General features: G+C 38.9%; 1 protein-coding gene across 1 annotated transcript in view; it reads right to left on the reverse strand.

The window, feature by feature from the left end:
- The window catches only part of tap1 (transporter 1, ATP-binding cassette, sub-family B (MDR/TAP)), a 42,417-nt gene that overhangs the window by 13,144 nt on the left and 8,969 nt on the right, over positions 1-20,304 (reverse strand). The window contains exons 3-9 of the mRNA XM_061915534.1: positions 16,073-16,271; positions 13,044-13,158; positions 12,843-12,973; positions 12,548-12,753; positions 2,740-2,937; positions 2,525-2,653; positions 2,254-2,448 (exon numbers count right to left, since the gene is read on the reverse strand). Of these exons, the coding sequence (XP_061771518.1) occupies positions 2,254-2,448; positions 2,525-2,653; positions 2,740-2,937; positions 12,548-12,753; positions 12,843-12,973; positions 13,044-13,158; positions 16,073-16,271 (1,173 nt within the window). The remainder of the gene's footprint in view (positions 1-2,253; positions 2,449-2,524; positions 2,654-2,739; positions 2,938-12,547; positions 12,754-12,842; positions 12,974-13,043; positions 13,159-16,072; positions 16,272-20,304) is intronic.

The raw sequence follows: 20,304 nt of genomic DNA on the forward strand, positions 1-20,304 counted from the left end.
TCAACCGAAACTTGGGCCATTTCTTTGTCCTACATTTGCTGGCATTTTTTTGTCCAACTATTATAAACGACTGTAGAAACAACCTAATATAATTGTAGAAAACGACTGTAGAAACAACCTAACTTAATTACACATAGTTTTTATGGTAACGTTTTATAGTTTTTATGTTATTAATGTTTAATTAAGGTGTTATTATTCATAACCAACCCTCCCACCCCAACTATGTTCAAACTCTTCCCAAACTTTTCATAATTGGTTGTGCTATGTTTGTTCTGCAAAAATATTTTGTGTACCTCTTATATTTTTTATGTTATCAATGTTTTATGATTCATTACCAACCCCCACCTTGTCAAAATCTTCCCAAAATTGTCCCAATCATATGTGCTACAAAATGTTTTTCTCTAACTATTAGCATGGCTTGGGTGGTAGAGTGCTTGAACCCCCAGTTGCTGCATCATCTGTAGGAAAATGTGGAAATAGTGTCAAAGGGCTTTGAGTAAATTGAAAGTAGAAAAGCGCTATACGAGTATAATCCATTTACCATTTAATTCATTGTAGTTTTTTATGTAATTAGCGTTTTATGGGGTTAGGTTTAAATCATAAATCATTAAAAACATAAAAACTATAATAGTTAGACAAAAACATTTTGCAGCACATATGATTAGGATAAGTTTGTGGAGATTTTGACAAAGTCAGGGGCTAACTTCATACAGGTTAACAACACCTGTATTATTGTGTCATTAGTATCAACATTTCAGCTTTTTCTCACCTTTTTGATCCCTTTTGCTGTTGTTTTTTTGTAGTTATATTGTATTTTTAGAATGTGTGCCGCAAATGTCTCCCCGGCAGCTCATTGGCTACCCATTTTCTATAACTTTTTTCCACCCAGAGGCGCATATTGTAAAAATCTAAGGGATTTGTGGGGCTACTTTCATAGATTTATATTAGGGCTTTCAACGTTAACAGGATAATAACAAGTTAACAAAAAAGGAACACTTTTTTAGACTTGCGATTAACATGCCTGGCTTGCGAGCGGTTGCCTCAAAAGCGTGTTTTGTTTTTTAGATGGTATTTTAAACTTCTGTTTCAATGATAAAGAGATTTCCTCGCTGCAGTAAACCTTGGTTTCATTGAAAGTCTTGTGTATTTTGAAGTGACATTTGCCATTGACCGGATCACTGGTCGTGTTTTTGGGTGTTACGATTGATGAACATTTGTCAGGGAAATCACATACAAATAATACAAAGGCTTAAGTATCTTATACTATTGCTATTTTACACAAAGTGAAAGACTCAAAAAGCATTGAATATTTTGTATAATTCCCTGATTGTTCCATATCTAACATACTGTATTGAAGTATGGGGTAGTGCCTGTAAAAAATTGAAATTCCCTGTAAAAAATGTAAATCCAATATTCCTTTTGCAGAAAAGAGCTGTAAGAAACATTACTGGAAATGCATATAGGGAACCCACAAACCCAATATTCAAACAGTTAAACTTACTGAAATGTCCGAAGCACATGCAACAATTCTACCAAAAATCTTTTAAAACAGATGTGTTAAAAGAGAAAGTAATTATAATCCAAAAGGAACTGAGATCTTTAATACATCTAGATTCAAAACAATGATAATAGATATAAGTATTTCAATCAGAGGTGTTTGTTTATGGAACAATCCTGACAGTGAAATAAAACTATTTAAATCTATTTCTATATTCAAAGAAAAAGTAAAAATCATGATGATGAAAATATATGACTGAGTAAAATGATGTCTTCATTATTGGTTTAATTGTGAAAATATGGCATTTTAGTTGCCACCATTAGAAGTCAATTGTTTTATTTGTAGAAATAGAGGGCAGATATTATACATTTTTAACTTTTTTCTGCCCCCTTTCATTCATAATTTACTTTAATGTTATGTTGATTGTTTTATTTTTACTCCTTTCTTTGATTTAAATGAAATAAATAAATGAACACTGGCCACAAAACAACCTTGCTAAGCCTTACAGGTATCCATCTGCGGTTAAGGTAAAGGATAAAATAAATCAACATGCATTTGCACAAGATGTGATTATTTTTTGTGAGTCAACACATGCGTTAATGTGTTTATTTCGAAAGCACTTCTTTAATTGGATTTTGACAATATGGGCGGACCAATAACGAAAGCCAGCCCCTCTTTGCACACCGTTATTCTAGAATATGTTCTACACCGAAAATGGGGCAGTGAAAGACGGATGCAAACGGAAGCAAGCTAACCTTGAGAATAAGGCTTTCGTCATCCGAGTTGCCCCAGTAGGCAAAAGTAACATTCCTGAACTCAACGTGTCCATTGAGCTTCTCCGGGGCCAAGGTTCCCTCTGGGGGTACTCGAGGTCTCCGATCCAGATATTCGAAGATCTTTTCAGAGGCGCCCACAGCCTTCCTCACCTCTGGGTAAGAATGCATGAAGGCCTGAGAAAAGGTACGACATTTAAAGACGTGACAACAATCGGTTTAAGGTTTTTGCTTGCAAACTCTGGTGGCTCACCTCCACAGCAGAGGCAAACTGCAGTTCGTAGAGAACAAACGAGACCAGCTCTCCACTGCTCACCGTCCCCCTGGTCACAAGCATCCCTCCGTAGTAGAGAATGCTCACTTTCATGGCCAAAGTGCTCAACTGGGAATATGAACAGTTGACAAAAATCATCTATCGTGCGTGCTTCATACTGTATTTGCCTTGATGAATGAAGACACTGCGCTCACAATGTTGGCAGATGTAGTAACTCCATAAAGGGCCGCCTCTTTTTTATGCAAGTTGTATGTGTCCTCCATGGCCCGCCTGTAGCGCTCCGTCTCGCCGTCCTCATTGGCAAAACTCTTCACGGTCTTGATGCAAGAGAAGCTTTCTGTGGCCACCTGGTTGGCTTTAGCCAGCGACGCTTGAATCTTCACCGACAGTGTCTAAAGATAAGAAAAGACAATATAGATAAATATGTTTCATCTAACAGCCTTGGTTAGCATCACTACAATTAGCTTTGAAGACTGGATTGTGCTTTTGGCGTTTCCAAAAATACGTAAATTTGGTTTTGTTGAAGATGATGGTTACGAAAATAGAAAGACTTGAGAGTCTTTTGAATATTTACAGAAATGTGTCAACTGTCTCATGGTTACAAGAAGATTTTTGTTAGCTTACTTAAAGACTCTAGAGCAGGACTATTAAACTACATAATGAAGAGAACTGCAGTTTCAGGAGCCTAAGGTCCCAGGGACTGGACATTGACATTTGGATGTTTCGTCAATAAGTGCCTCCACAGGTTATTTTTCTTTGAGACTGTGTTTGCTTAATTGCAAAGTAAACACATGGGCTTTCACAAAGCACTGTCCATAAATGCATCATTCAGCACCTACTACTCGATTCCAGTGTATGCTAGCAGCTAGACAGATAGTTAACAGCATGAAGAAACAGAAGCTCCAAAGGTTTTGTTTAGGATTGATATTCCATATTTTGGAATCTTTTCCTCCCTCAGTTTTATTTTTTTACACTTCTTCCTTCATGTAAGTTAGTAGAACTGAACATATAAACATAAAATTTTCCAAGATGGCGGCGCCCGGACGGGCTGCGTCCTCGAGGGACTCTTGCTAAAGATGGAACATTTGGCAGAAATACCGGACAATTCCACAGACTTTATGGCTGGCTCACATCGTGGTCACTCCGTGATCACGTACGACCGCCAGACACTTCTGGATGTGGACATATCGGGCCGTTTTGGACTGATAGACGTGTGCGTGCTAAACGTGCTAACTAGCATGGGAATACGTCGGCGGCTACATCCAGCGGCCTGTGAAGCAGGGGAGTCTAGTAGCAGCGGGGGCCGTCTACGGAGCAGACGCCAGCGGTGTGATCGGAAACGCGGATGTCGAGCGGGGCTAAAAACAAAGCAGAAGGCTAATCGCCACAGAACACCACTTCCCTCCGTCCTAAAGACGGATTTAAATGGAAAATGCGAGACTACTGGTCTGGGTAAGGAGTCAGTTAAATTAGAACACGTTTTTTCTGCTTTGAGTGTTTCAGAGTTGGACATGTGTTTTACTGAGGTGGCTAACTATGATGCGTGCAGTTTATCAAAGCAACAAACAAACAATCGGAAAATCCCCGTTACTGAGGTGGCTAACTATGATGCGTGCAGTTTATCAAAGCAACAAACAAACAATCGAAAAATCCCCGTTACTGAGGTGGCTAACTATGATGCGTGCAGTTTATCAAAGCAACAAACAAACAATCGGAAAATCCCCGTTACTGAGATGGCTAACCATGATGCGTGCAGTTTATCAAAGCAACAATCAAACAATCGGAAAATTCCTGTCGTATCAATTCCTAGATATGGTCGTAACTATACTAAATGCACTGGGCATAATAAACACAACATTATTAATATTGCTACTACGGATAATTTGATCAAAAACCCCCTAAAACAGCCCACTACCTATAATATAGGTTTTTTAAACATAAGATCATTGTCTCCTAAAACGTTGTTAGTTAATGATATTATCAGAGACAACAATCTTAACGTCATCGGTCTCAGCGAAACCTGGCTTAAACCAAACGACTTTTTTGCGCTAAATGAGGCATGTCCTCCTAACTTTACACATGCGCATATTGCCCGTCCGCTTAAAAGAGGTGGGGGGGTCGCACTAATATACAACGAAATTTTAACCTTAGTCCTAACATAAATAATAAATATAAATCGTTTGAGGTGCTTACTATGAAGTCTGCCACACCGCTGCCTCTACACCTGGCTGTTATCTACCGCCCCCCAGGGCCCTGTTCGGACTTTATCTATGAATTCTCAGAGTTCGTTGCTGATCTAGTGACACACGCCGATAATATAATCATAATGGGGGACTTTAATATCCATATGAATACCCCATCGGACCCACCGTGCGTAGCGCTCCAGACTGTAATTGATAGCTGTGGTCTCACACAAATAATAAATGAACCCACGCATCGCAACGGTAATACGATAGACCTAGTGCTTGTCAGGGGTATCACCGTCTCCAAAGTTACGATACTCCCGTATACTAAAGTATTGTCCGATCATTACCTTATAAAATTCGAGGTTCAGACGCATGTTCGTCAAACTAATAATAATAATAACTGCTATAGCAGCCGCAACATTAATACGGCCACAACGACAACTCTTGCTGACCTACTGCCCTCGGTAATGGCACCATTCCCAAAGTATGTGGGCTCTATTGATAACCTCACTAACAACTTTAACGACGCCCTGCGCGAAACCATTGATAACATAGCACCGCTAAAGTTAAAAAAGGCTCCAAAAAAGCGCACCCCGTGGTTTACAGAAGAAACTAGAGCTCAGAAATTATTATGTAGAAAGCTGGAACGCAAATGGCGCACGACTAAACTTGAGGTGCACCATCAAGCATGGAGTGATGGTTTAATAACTTATAAACGCATGCTTACCTTAGCTAAAGCTAAATATTACTCAAATCTCATCCACCGTAATAAAAACGATCCTAAATTTTTGTTTAGTATGGTAGCATCGCTAACCCAACAAGGGACCCCTTCCAGTAGCTCAACTCACTCAGCTGATGACTTTATGCAATTCTTTAGTAAGAAAATTGAAGTCATTAGAAAGGAGATTAAAGACAATGCGTCCCAGCTACAACGGAGTTCTATTAACACTGATACGATGGTATATACGGCGGATACTGCCCTCCAAAATAGTTTCTCTCGTTTTGAGGAAATAACATTAGAGGAATTGTTACAACGTGTAAATGGAATAAAACAGACAACATGTTTACTTGACCCTCTTCCTGGGAAACTGATCAAGGAGCTCTTTGTATTATTAGGTCCATCAGTGCTAAATATTATAAACTTATCACTCTCCTCGGGCACTGTTCCCCTAGCATTCAAAAAAGCGGTTATTCATCCTCTTCTTAAAAGACCTAACCTCGATCCTGACCTCATGGTAAACTACCGACCGGTGTCTCACCTTCCCTTTATTTCAAAAATCCTTGAAAAAATTGTTGCGGAGCAGTTAAATGAACACTTAGCATCTAACAATCTATGTGAAACCTTTCAATCCGGTTTCAGGGCAAATCACTCCACGGAGACAGCCCTCGCAAAAATGACTAATGATCTATTGCTAACGATGGATTCTGATGCGTCATCTATGTTGCTGCTCCTCGATCTTAGCGCTGCTTTCGATACCGTCGATCATAATATTTTATTAGAACGTATCAAAACACGAATTGGTATGTCAGACTTAGCCCTGTCTTGGTTTAACTCTTATCTTACTGATAGGATGCAGTGTGTCTCCCATAACAATGTGACCTCGGACTACGTTAAGGTAACGTGTGGAGTTCCCCAGGGTTCGGTCCTTGGCCCTGCACTCTTCAGCATCTACATGCTGCCGCTAGGTGACATCATACGCAAATACGGTGTTAGCTTTCACTGTTATGCTGATGACACCCAACTCTACATGCCCCTAAAGCTGACCAACACGCCGGATTGTAGTCAGCTGGAGGCGTGTCTTAATGAAATTAAACAATGGATGTCCGCTAACTTTTTGCAACTCAACGCCAAAAAAACGGAAATGCTGATTATCGGTCCTGCTAGACACCGAACTCTATTTAATAATACAACTCTAACATTTGACAACCAAACAATTAAACAAGGCGACACGGTAAAGAATCTGGGCATTATCTTCGACCCAACTCTCTCCTTTGAGGCACACATTAAAAGCGTTACTAAAACGGCCTTCTTTCATCTCCGTAATATCGCTAAAATTCGCTCCATTCTGTCCACTAAAGACGCCGAGATCATTATCCATGCGTTTGTTACGTCTCGCCTCGACTACTGTAACGTATTATTTTCGGGTCTCCCCATGTCTAGCATTAAAAGATTACAGTTGGTACAAAATGCGGCTGCTAGACTTTTGACAAGAACAAGAAAGTTTGATCACATTACGCCTGTACTGGCTCACCTGCACTGGCTTCCTGTGCACTTAAGATGTGACTTTAAGGTTTTACTACTTACGTATAAAATACTACACGGTCTAGCTCCATCCTATCTTGCCGATTGTATTGTACCATATGTCCCGGCAAGAAATCTGCGTTCAAAGGACTCCGGCTTGTTAGTGATTCCCAAAGCCCAAAAAAAGTCTGCGGGCTATAGAGCGTTTTCCGTTCGGGCTCCAGTACTCTGGAATGCCCTCCCGGTAACAGTTCGAGATGCCACCTCAGTAGAAGCATTTAAGTCTCACCTTAAAACTCATTTGTATACTCTAGCCTTTAAATAGACTCACTTTTTAGACCAGTTGATCTGGTGTTTCTTTTCTTTTTCTTCTATGTCCCACTCTCCCTTGTGGAGGGGGTCCGGTCCGATCCGGTGGCCATGAACTGCTTGCCTGTGTATCGGTTGGGGACATCTCTGCGCTGCTGATCCGCCTCCGCTTGGGATGGTTTCCTGCTGGCTCCGCTGTGAACGGGACTCTCGCTGCTGTGTTGCATCCGCTTTGAACTGAACTCTCGCGGCTGTGTTGGAGCCACTCTGGATTGAACTTTCACAGTATCATGTTAGACCCGCTCGACATCCATTGCTTTCCTCCTCTCTAAGGTTCTCATAGTCATCATTGTCACCGACGTCCCACTGGGTCATTATTGTCACCGATGTCCCACTGGGTGTGAGTTTTCCTTGCCCTTATGTGGGCCTACCGAGGATGTCGTGGTGGTTTGTGCAGCCCTTTGAGACACTAGTGATTTAAGGCTATATAAGTAAACATTGATTGATTGATTGATTGAAAATAAACATCACAAAAGTATAACGTCCAATGTGTATTTTACACAAAGTCCATTGTGTTTTTTACATAAATAAAATCTAAAAAATTAGTATTAATACGCATAATAAAATATATGTTTACCCATATAGAAATTAAATAACGTAGACACATCACACATTGCACACAAAGAATGTGACTTATCACCCACTACTGGTTAAATCTAGCGCTACATGTATTAAACGAGCTCTCAGACAAAAAACAACACGACCACAAATACAAAAGACATCACAAAGTCAGCAATTTCAATACATAACAAACTAAATATATTTGTGCACAATAGCTGAGATAGGCTCCAGCACCCCCCGCGACCCCGAAAAGGACAAGCGGTAGAAGATGGATGGTTGGATTTATTTACAAATGTTTGACCAAGTTTCGGGATGAAGCTTACACGCTGGGATTTCTATCGTTGTTGCCGCTTGTCTGAAACAATGTGACCATCGCTTAAAAGTTCCGACAAAAAACAATGACTTGAGTGTTTGCTCCGGGCAGAACATTCACACTTCGTTGTCTAGTGGTTGTAAAAAGTCAAATTTTTGCTATTTATTTAATATTTTGGTAAATCTAAAATTGGCCCTGGTGTGTGAATGTGAATGTTGTCTGTCTATCTGTGTTGACCCTGTGATGAGGAGGCGACTTGTCCAGGGTGTACCCCGCCTACTACCCGAATGCAGCTGAGATAGGCTACAGCGACCCCCCACGACTCCAAAAGGGACAAGCGGTACAAAATGGATGGGTGGATGGAGAATGAGTAGTATTCTTCTCGTCACGCCACTGTTGCTTCATTGTGACACATAAGCCTTGCTGTTGCCCCCCTGTGGTGTGGCAAGAGTACTGCATGCACAATTAACCCTAGTTTGAATGGTTTCATCAAGCTCTAGCGTGTTTAGGATGTTTGTAAAAAAAATTAAAAAACGTATTATGACTCAAAATTTTCTGAATGTTTCGAAAAAACGCACACAATGTTACCAGAAGATTGGAAAATCTCTTAAAAAGTTACAAAACGATGTATATATGATTCAAAAGTCTCTTCACTGATCACGTAATCGAGGATTAATTGCTTTAATGATGATGATAAAACCGATGCACGTTGAAGACTGTAAAATTATCCACCATTGATGAATACGAAAGGACCGACATTAGGTTTAAAACAATTGTTTCGATGTTTAAAACAAGATGTGCAACAAGTTTGGTTTTCAAAAAAACACAAGACATTTCGTTTGAAGACGAGAGGTGGTAATGGTTACACAAACATGTTAATTGTCTCATAGTTATGAAAAGATGTAGTAGAAGTCTGTTGAAGACTCAAAAGTCCCTCGATTAGTAACAAAAACATATCTTTGGTTTGTTGGCAGCCCTTAAGTCTCTTCAGTGTTTACGAAAAACAATTAGGTCTGTTAAAGACTTGGGAGTCTCTTGAATACTTACAAAAACCTTCTTGTTTAATATTTACAAAAAGACATGTCATAGGTAAGTTGAAGAGTCTAGACTAGTGTTATTCAAGTTTAGTTAGAATCTAAAATATCTACAAAATCACGTTAATTGTCTCATTTTTTAAAGACTGGAAAGTCTCTTGTAAAGTTACAAAAACTGTCCATTTGCTTTGTAGAAGACTCAAAAGTATCTTCAATGCTCAAAAAAACACTACAGCGGATTTATAAAAGATCATGTCTTTAATGCTGACGAAAACCAGATGTTAAGCACGTTCAAGAATCTAAAATCACCTACCACTGATGAATACTTACAGGACGACGTACATTAGGTTTGTCCAGTACCTGAATATATTTTGGTGTTTAAAACAAGATGGATTTTGGTGTTTAAAAAAAACACGGAAATTTTGTTTAAAAGACAAGAGGGTGTAGTAGTTACACAAACACGTTAATTGTTTCATTGTACCAAAAAAATGTAGTTTTAGTCTGTTGAAGACTCAAAAGTCCTTTCAATAGCTACAAAAAAAAATTATCTTTGATTTGCTGGCAACCCGAAAGTCTCCTGAGTGTTTAATAAAAACAAAGATTCAAAGACGATGATGAAAAACAGATATGCTTGTTGAAGACTTGAAAATCTGATGCTTACAAAAACACGTACATTTGGTTGTACGGCTGGGCGATATATCAAAATAGTTGATATATCGTGGGTTTGTCTCTGTGCGATATAGAAAATGACTATATCGTGATATTCGAGTATATCCTCTCACACAGTTGCTTTTAGCTGCGTGCATTACACGACAGGCGTTTCTCACTTTTTCTTGTCTCTCCTTCTCACAGAGATGTAAACAAGCGCACTTTCTTACATATGTCACGTACTGTCATGCTTGCAACGTCACACGCCCTCACCAAGCACAGAGGTAGCTACATGGGTAACATTAGCTGTGATGCTAACGGTGAAGTGCGAGTGGTAATACGAGAGAGAGACGGTGCGAATTTGGTAACAAATAAAGGAAGAATAAATTCCCAAGAAAAACAGCACGGGGTCCATCATCTGGCGGTGGTTTGGCTTCAAGCAGGTATATGTTCAACAATTATGCAACAAAAGCGTTGCTACAAAAAGTAGCAGCACTGCTATTTAATTTAGTGTTGTTTTGATATGTCATCTTAGTGACATCATGCACAAAAGTGTTCTAATAGCTTGTTTTAAAATGTCTCTGACAATCTTGCACTTTCTGTTTTGAAATGACATGAATGTTTGTGCCACTGCTTAATAACTGTTTAATACATACAGTTTTGGTCAATTGACTTAGTTGTGAGTTCCCTCTCTGCATGAAAGTTTAAAATGAGCATATATTAATTCAGTATGAAGAATGTTTTAATGTAGACACATAGACTCATCATACTGCTGTGACTATATGAATTAAGTGTTCATTCAAAGCTAAGGCAAAATATCGCAATATATATCGTGTATTGGGCTTCACGGTGGCAGAGGGGTTAGTGCGTCTGCCTCACAATACGAAGTTCCTGCAGTCCTGGGTTCAAATCCAGGCTCGGGATCTTTCTGTGTGGAGTTTGCATGTTCTCCCCGTGAATGCGTGGGTTCCCTCCGGGTACTCCGGCTTCCTCCCACTTCCAAAGACATGCACCTGGGGATAGGTTGATTGGCAACATTAAATTGGCCCTAGTGTGTGAATGTGAGTGTGAATGTTGTCTGTCTATCTGTGTTGGCCCTGCGATGAGGTGGCGACTTGTCCAGGGTGTACCCTGCCTTCCGCCCGATTGTAGCTGAGATAGGCGCCAGCGCCCCCCGCGACCCCGAAAGGGAATAAGCGGTAGAAAATGGATGGATGGATGGATATCGTGTATTGGGACATGGCCAAAAAATATTGAGATATTAATAAAAGGCCATATCTCCCAGCCCTATTTGGTTGTTGGGGGCTAGAGTGTCTGATGGTTACGAAAATGTGTACATTTGGTCCGTTAAAGACTTGAGAGACTCTTGAATATTTACAAAAACTCCGTTAATTGTCTCATGGTTACGAAAAGACATATGTTAAGTTAGTTGAAGACTCTTGTCTTGCTTTATTTATTTTTAGTTAGAATCTAAAATATTTACAAAATCATGTTAATTGTCTCAGGCAAAAATGCATACTTTTAAGGTGTTAAAGACTGGAAAGTCTCTTGAAAAGCCTGTACATTTGGTTTGTACAAGACTCAAAAGTCTCTTCAATGCTCACAAAAACATGACAATGGGTTTACCCAAGATCAAGTCTTAAGTTGATGAAAACCAGACGTTATTCATGTGGAGGACTCTAAAATCACCTACCAGGGATGAATACGTATAAGACGTACAATAGATTTGTCCAATACCTCAATATCTTTCAATGTTTAAAACAAGACGTGTGACGGGTTTGGTGTTTAATACCCCCTACAGCTATTTCATTTGAAGATAAGAGGGGGTAACCGTTACACAAAGACGTTAATTGTGTAATAGTTACGAAAATAGGTATTTTAGTCTCCTTGAAGTTTCAAAAATCATTTGACCTGTTGATGTGTCGAAGACCCAAAAGTATCTTCGATATTTACGAAACAACAGGCGAAAAACAGATATGCTTGTTGAAGACTTGAATATATGATGTTTACAAATACACGGAAATTAGGTTCGTTGAAGACCTGCAAGTCCCTTGAATATTTTTTGTTGATGACTCGAAGGTCTCTCCAATGTCGAGGTAGATAAAATGGACAGTAAAGTCTTTGATATTCACTTCAATAAAAGTGTGCTGTGGGCAAAAAATAGCGATGACAAAAATGCGCAAAACCTAAATATCGCAATAGGAAACGGGTAATGGAAACCCTCATATTTCGAAAAACCTCCCAAATATCGCTAAAACATTTTTGCGCAAATGAGGTGGTTTCTGAGATGTTTCGATATTAAAATGTCTCGCAAAAGCATGACGGAAACACTTTTTTCGCATTTAGAGGTCACTTAAACACCAAAACTGGCGGGGCGCCAATGCAGGACAACTATACAGGCAACTATTGGTCTTGTGGATCTCTTTCCGGGAACAAAGGCCGACATGCAGAATTTTAGAAATATCGCTTTTATTTAGCGAAAAACTGCAATGGAAACGCAGCTAGTGTTAGGTTTGTTGAAGACTACTCCGTCTTTTATTATCATTCATACGTCTACAAAGTCAGTCCTGTGATTGACAGATAAGTTGTGCTTGCTCTATGACACCAGAGCAGGATGGATAAATTGTGTGCTGAATGTGAGAAGTTCACCTGACTGAAGCCCCCGGTGAACTTGGGTATGACCCAGACAATGGGCAGCCCCATGCAGGAGAGCAGAGTCAGCTTCCACGACTGCGTCACCATGAAATACAGGAGGAAGGCGAAGCGGGCAGTGTACCACATGACCAGGCTGAGTTTCTCACTCAGCGCCTCGCTCATGTTGTTGGTGTCAGTGATGATGTGAGAAACCAGCTCTCCTGTAACGGCAGCGTGGTCATACGCGTGATAATGGATTGTTACGTGTTCCCTCATTCTGACGTCTCTTGGGAGGGATTCCGTGACCAACCTGTGGTGGTGGTGTCAAAGAAGGCGATGTCCTGTTTCAACACCGCTTGGAAGACGGCGCCCTGAACTGCTGTGTGGATGCGGAGCATCGTTGATGTGTACAATAGGTCACCGATAAACTCCTGCAGCGCGCTGGACCACGCAAGAATATAATTTACTGTACGCCTTTGCACCAATGACAAATGTGTTTTTTTAAATTTACCTGGCAGCAGTCAATATCCCCATGGTCATGATGGCCTCGTTGAAAGCATCCGGCGATTCTTGGTTTGTGATCCAGTCGGTTACGCGGCCCGTGTACAGAGGGACCGCCATCTCTCCTGCAAACACCACACATTAGGGTGTTCATTCATCAGGTAATTTTTTAAATTTCATGCCAAAGGGAACCCATTTGTGACAATACGGAATTTGCAGAAATACAAAATTTTTCCACTTAAGGCTATAGAGATCACAGGGATGTTCAAACTTTTAGTTGAAAAGTATCATAAATTCTATCAAATAAATACGCATTTTTAATTAGTTAAAAAATATATAGTAATGTTGTTCACTTAAACCAAAAATACAAGATTTTGAAAATAGGTTACTCAATTGAAACAACAATAAATACAGAATAATATATCACCATTATATTAACAATTAGTTAAAACCATGTAATATTTTATTCACCAAAAATTAATACGGAAAAGATCCTCCCTCACTGTTATTAAAAAGTTAAAAAAATTATAATCTTTTTTCAATTTAAAAAAAACTATTAATAACAGAATAATCAATTGACCTTTTTTAATTAGTTAATTTTGCATTTAAATAAATGATAATATTTCAAATTTAATTATATACTATGGCTTTATTAAATTAAAACTATAAATGCAGAATGATCCATCACCCTTTTTAATTTGTTAAAAAATACATAATGATAATGTTTCACCTACAACCAAAATAAATACAGAAAAATGCATTACTTTTTTAATTAGTTAAACACATACGATAGTTTTATTAAATTGAAACAATATATATAGAACAATATATGACCATTTTTAAATTAGTTATAAAATACATGGTTTTCAGTGAATAAAAGTTTTAATTTTAAAGTACCAATTGATTAATTAATCGCAGTTTATTTGTATATCCCTAAATCTCAAGTGTCTTAAAGGCAGGGGTCTCAAACATGCGACCTCGCGGGCCAATAGCGGCCCGCGAGACGTTATTTTGCGGCCCGCACCTTAATATCAAAATTTAATGTTGGTGCGGCCAGCGAGTTTTATATGAATAGCGATTTACAGCACCATACTTGTATACCCTCGATTTTTCCGGGAGCTTCCCAAATTTCAGTGCCCCTCCAAGGGTAATCATTCTCCTGAATTTCACCCAAACTACAATTTTACAGGGGCACCGTGGAGGCACTGCCTTTAGCGTCCTCTACATCCTGTACCAACAGCGTGCCAGTCCAGCCACATGTTGTATTTGGCTTCTGTATACGTAGTGAGCGACTGCAAGACATAGTTGATCAACAGCCACACAGGTCACACTGAGGATGGCCGTACAAACAACTTTAACACTGTTATAAATATGTGCCACACTGTGAAACAACACCAAACAAGAATGACAAACATATTTTGGGAGAACACCGTAACACAACACAACACAACAAATACCCAGAATCTCACACAGCCCTAACTCTTCCGGGCGACAATATACACCCCCCCCAACCCCGCCCCTTATTGTAGCCCGGAAGAGTTAGGGCTGCATTGGATTCTGGGTATTTGTTCTGTTGTGTTTATGTTGTGTTACGGTGCGGATGTTCTCCCAAAATGTGTTTGTCAATCTTGTTTGTTTTGGGTTCACAGTGTGGCGCATATTTGTAACAGTGATAAAGTTGTTTATACGGCCACCCTCAGTGTGACCTGTAAGGCTGTTGATCAAGTATGTCTTACAGTCAAATCCGTGGGTCTGCAGAAGCCTCATACAATACGTGACTGGGCCGGCACACTGTTTGCATGGTGGAAAAGCGGACGAGACACAGGATGTAGAGGACTTTAAAGGCAGTGCCATCACGACACGCTCTTAATAATGTTGTCCGGGTGGAAACCGGGAGAATGATTGCCCCGGGTGATTGTCGGGAGGGGCACTGATATCCGGGTGTTTCCTGGAAATATCGCGAGAGTTGGCAAGTATGTTGCTAGGGCGGGAAAGCCATTCAAAGAAGGTGAATTCATTAAAAAGTGCATGTAAGATTTTTTTAAGAAATCTTCTCTTGCGGCCCAGCCTCACCCAATTTCTGCATCCAGTGGCCCCCAGCTAAATTGAATTTGAGACCCCTGCTTGAAGGGCTTTGCAAACCACAATAACATCTCCTGATCTGAACCCAATCTGAGGGAGAAAAAACTTCAAAAGTCCATGGAGCAATTGCCAATAAAAAAAATAAAGAATTATGCTTAATTGGTTAAGAAATTTTAAAACTAGATAAATAAAAATACAGAAAAAAAAAATATATTGAGTTTTATTCCATTAAAAACTATGGAAAAAAGTTATTATCCTTTTTACTAGGTAAACAAATGTGATAGTTTTATTCAATGTACCTATAAATACAGAAAAAAAATACAAATGTTTAATTACTAAAAAAAAATTGTATGGCTTTACGTGACTTTTTAATTGGTTAAACAAATATGACACTTTTATTAAATTGAAACAATAAATACGGAATCATTTATCACCATTTTTAATTAGTTAAACAAATATTACAATTTTATTAAATTGAAACAATAAATACAGAATATTTTAGCACCATTTTTAATGCGTTGAAAAATACATGGCAATAAGTGAATAAAAGTATTGTATTTTTTTTTACTGTATATCTTTATTCGTTATTGTATGGAGGAATTGGCAATTAAAACATAAAAGAAAAGAATAGGGATACTGGTACTAACTTACACCAAAAATGCTTAATTTGTTAAAAAAAAAAAAAAAAAAAAAAAAAAGATATAGAAATATAAACAAAAGAAATGTATATGCCGTAATTAATGTTTTATTCCATAAAAAATACAGAAATTAGATTGTGAAAAATTATAATCATAGTTTTATTAAATATAACAAGTGTTTTTAAACAATGTAATGTAGATCAATAGATATATATTTAAAGGAATAAAAACACTTCTCAGATTTGTGATATAGGTGACAACCTTCTTAAAACAGCCTGCACAACATATATTAAGGGGCCGCCAACATTATCTCACTTACCATAGGCGGAGAGCAGCACAAGTATCAGCACGAAAATAAATCGGCCCAGATAAGGTTGCATGAATCCAGTCAATCTTCTCAGAGATGACACAATGTCCTCTTTAGGCTTCTCTGTTGCGCACTTGGACGTCCACAGCGAAGAAGCGTATTGACTCCAGTAGACCCACGCCACCGCCGTCACCACGTAGCCCTGCAACAACTATTAAAAAAAACAACACAAATACTTTCAACAGCAGGAGGAGGCAGTGCCCCACCAGATCATGTGCACTTACACTCAAATAGTATCATATAATAGTGGGGCACGATTTATCCAGTGATGCTGGTTGTTCTCACATCAATCTGTTCCAAACTGTGCCATCATAAAACCTTTATAACTGTACAGGCATAGTTTCAACTTACCGTATTTCCTTGACTTGCCGCCGGTGCGCTAATTAATTTAAAAGCTATTCTCACTCCTGCGCTTACCAAAGGCATGCGGTAAAAGTAAGCATGCGCTAATTATTTTAAAACCTCTTTTCACACCGGCACTTACCAAAGGCATGCAGTAAAAATTAGAGTGTGATGTAAGCTTGGACCATAAATCCTACTGAATAGCTCTTGATCTTCTTCCCTTTATGCGATTTCAAATTACCGGTATTGAAATCAGCCTCCTCCAGTTTTAAAATGATGACAGGGGAAGTGTCACTCGTGACGTCACAAGTTTGACCAGGCGGTAATACTAAGCATGCGCTAATATTTTTGCAAAGCGAATTTGACCCGGCAGTAATTCAAGGCAGGCGCATACTATATGCCCTGCGGCAATTCAAGGAAATACGGTATATTATAGAACCCTACTGTAACAAGAACTGAAATAAAGTAAAAACTACTCACCTTGTGAAGACATGTTATGGCAAAATTATTATTTTGTCTAGACCAAAATTGTAGTCTAAGTGTTTGTGTTGTGTTTATATGTGTATATATTAGGGCTGCGAACCTTTGGGTGTCCCACGATTCGATTCAATATCGATTCTTGGGGTCGCGGTTCGATTACATATCAATTTTTTCGATTCAACGCGATTCTCGATTCAAAAACGATATTTTTCCGATTCAAAACGATTCTGTATTCATTCAATACATAGGATTTCAGCAGGATCTACGCTAGTCTGCTGACATGCTAGCAGAGTAGTAGATTTTTTTTAAAACTTTTATAATCGTAAAGGACAATGTTTTATCAACTGATTGCAATAATGTAAATTTGTTTTAACTATTAAACGAACCAAAAATACAACTTATTTTATCTTTGTGAAAACATTGGACACAGTGTGTTGTCAAGCTTATGAAATGCGATGCAAGTGTAAGCCAATGTGTTCTTTTTTTTTTATTTTTATAAATGTCTAATGATAACGTCAATGAGGGATTTTTAATCACTGCTATGCTGAAATTATAACTAACATCGATACTGTTGTTGATAATATTAATTTTTGTTTTACTACTTTTGGTTTGTTCTGTGTCGTGTTTGTCTCTCCTCAATTGCTCTGTTTATTGCAGTTCTGAGTGTTGCTGAGTCAGGTTTGGTTTTGGAATTGAATTGCATTATTATGGTATTGCTGTGTATTGTTTTGTTGGATTGATAAAAAAAATAAAAAAAAATAAAAAAAATATATATATATTTTTTCAAAATCGATTTAAAAAAAAATTTGAATCGATTCTGAATCGCACAACGTGAGAATCGCGATCCGTATTCAAATCCATTTTTTCCCACACCCCTAGTATATATGTATATGTAGATAGATAGATAGTACTTTATTTATTCCGTCAGGAAAATTTAAATTTTCAGCACAATCCCATTCAAGATCAGACAAACATTACAGGGAGACAGAACAGGATCGCTGACGGGTCTGCCGGCTTCCAGCGCCCCTTACAAAAAAGATGAGATACAGGTAAACAAGGGGGGGTAATGGGAGAAAAAAAATAAAAGATTAAAATAAAATTTAAAAAATCGGTCTTAGCCTGGGCCCTGGAGAGGGGGTGCAGACTGAGGCCAAGAGAAAAAAACAACTCATAGCCATAGTACACATCCCTCTTACATATGTGTAAGAGTTGTAGGTATGTATATATATTTGGGGGGTAATGGTACGTGTATTTGAAGTGAACCGTTTCGGTACGGCGGTTTCGGTTCGGCACGCGGGTGTACCGAACGAGTTTGTAAGAAAAAGGCTTCACAAGCTGCTCTGCTTTCTGCCTCTGTGTCAGCCCCCAGCATTGTCCGAGCCACACAACAATCTGATTGGTTACATACAAAGCCAATCAGCAGTGCGTATTCAGAGCGATGTAAAAGCCATTCAGCAGTGCGTATTCAGATGCACGAGCAGATATGTGTTTAGCAGGGGAGCAGCGGACAGCGTACTCTCCCCAAATTATAAAAAACACCTTCCAGTCACAACTATTACTAACATCACTATGAGCCCATTGACCTTCTAGAAACTTAAACTGCAGCTCAGTTCTCGCAGTCCTGGCTTGAGGTGAAGGCTAATTAGTTTTAGCGTAACGTTAGCTCATTTTGCTGTGTGTGTGTGTGTGTGTGTGTGTGTGTGTGCGTGCGTGCGTGTGTGTGTGTGTGTTAGGGGCAGCAAAGCCCTGTCTGTCTGTTATTTAATTGAACTCCATGGTGTTCAGGGATGAATAGTCTCTCCTATTGCTATTGTACTATTTTTTCAGCTATAGTTACATTAATCATTAGTAATGTAGTAGCCTAGTTTTGAATGGCAGGGTACCTGCTATCACATGTTGATAAAAAATGAAACATTTACATAATAAAAGTCAACTACAGGCTTCCCAAATGCTGTAATAAATTAAGCATGATGAGTTTACTTGAAACTGTTTAATCTTGCACTTTTTATATGTAGAAGAAAGGTTTTGTCATTTTATTTCATCAAAGCAACAACTTGAGGCAGTTTAATGTGGATTAAAGTGGGCAGAATTATTATAGTGTTCCCAATGTTAAAAGGATAAAGCCATTGTTTACAAATTTGGTAAATAAATAACCAAAAAAATTATATTTTGTTGTTTTCTTACTGTACCAAAAATGAACCGAACCGTGACCTCTAAACCGAGGTACGTACCAAACCGAAATTTTTGTGTACCGTTGCACCCCTAATATACAAACCCCGTTTCCATATGAGTTGGGAAATTGTGTTAGATGTAAATAGAAACGGAATAAAATGATTTGCAAATCATTTTCAACCCATATTCAGTTGAATATGCTACAAAGACAACATATTTGATGTTCAAACTGATAAACATTTTTTTGTTTGCAAATAATCAATAACTTTAGAATTTGATGCCAGCAACATGTGCCAAAGAAGTTGGGAAAGGCGGCAATAAATACTGATAAAGTTGAGGAATGCTCATAAAACACTTATCTGGAACATCCCAAGGGTGTGCAGGCTAATTGGGAACAGGTGGGTGCCATGATTGGGTATAAAAGCAGCTTCCATGAAATGCTAAGTAATTCACAAACAACGCTGCGGCGAGGGTCACCAATTTGTAAGCAAATTGTGGAACAGCTTTAGAACAACATTTATCAACAAGCTATTGCAAGGAATTTAGGGATTTTACCATCTACGGTCCATAAAATCATCAAAAGGTTCAGAAAATCTGGAGAGATCACTGCATTTAAGCGGTGATATTATGGACCTTTGATCCCCCAGGGAACAACATCAGTGTGTAAAGGATATCACCACATGGACTCAGTAACACTTAATAAAACAACTGTCAGTAACTACAGTTCGTCGCTTCATCTGTAAGTGCAAGTCAAAACTCTGCTATGCAAAGCAAAACCCATTTATCAACAATACCCAGAAACAAAACCAGTCCACATTTCAAATTATATTTAGAAACTGTGGACGAGCTGTCCTCCGGAACGAAGAGGAAAATAACCATCCGGATTGTTAAAGGCGCAAAGTTCAAAAGCCAGCATCTGTGATTGTATGGGGGTGCATTAGTGCCCAAGGCATGGGTAACTTACACATCTGTGGAGGCACCATTAATGCTGAATGGTCCATATAGGTTTTGGAGCAACATATGTTGTCATCCAAGCAACGTTATCATGGACGCCCCTGTTTATTTCAGCAAGACAATTCCAAGCCACGTGTTACAACAGCGTGGCTTCGTAGTAAAAGAGTGTGGGTACTTTACTGGCCCACCTGCAGTCAAGATCTGTCTACCATCGAAAATGTGTGGCACATTATGAA

Source organism: Nerophis ophidion, linkage group LG11 (genome assembly GCF_033978795.1).
Source record: "Nerophis ophidion isolate RoL-2023_Sa linkage group LG11, RoL_Noph_v1.0, whole genome shotgun sequence".
Taxonomy (NCBI): Eukaryota; Metazoa; Chordata; class Actinopteri; order Syngnathiformes; family Syngnathidae; genus Nerophis; species Nerophis ophidion.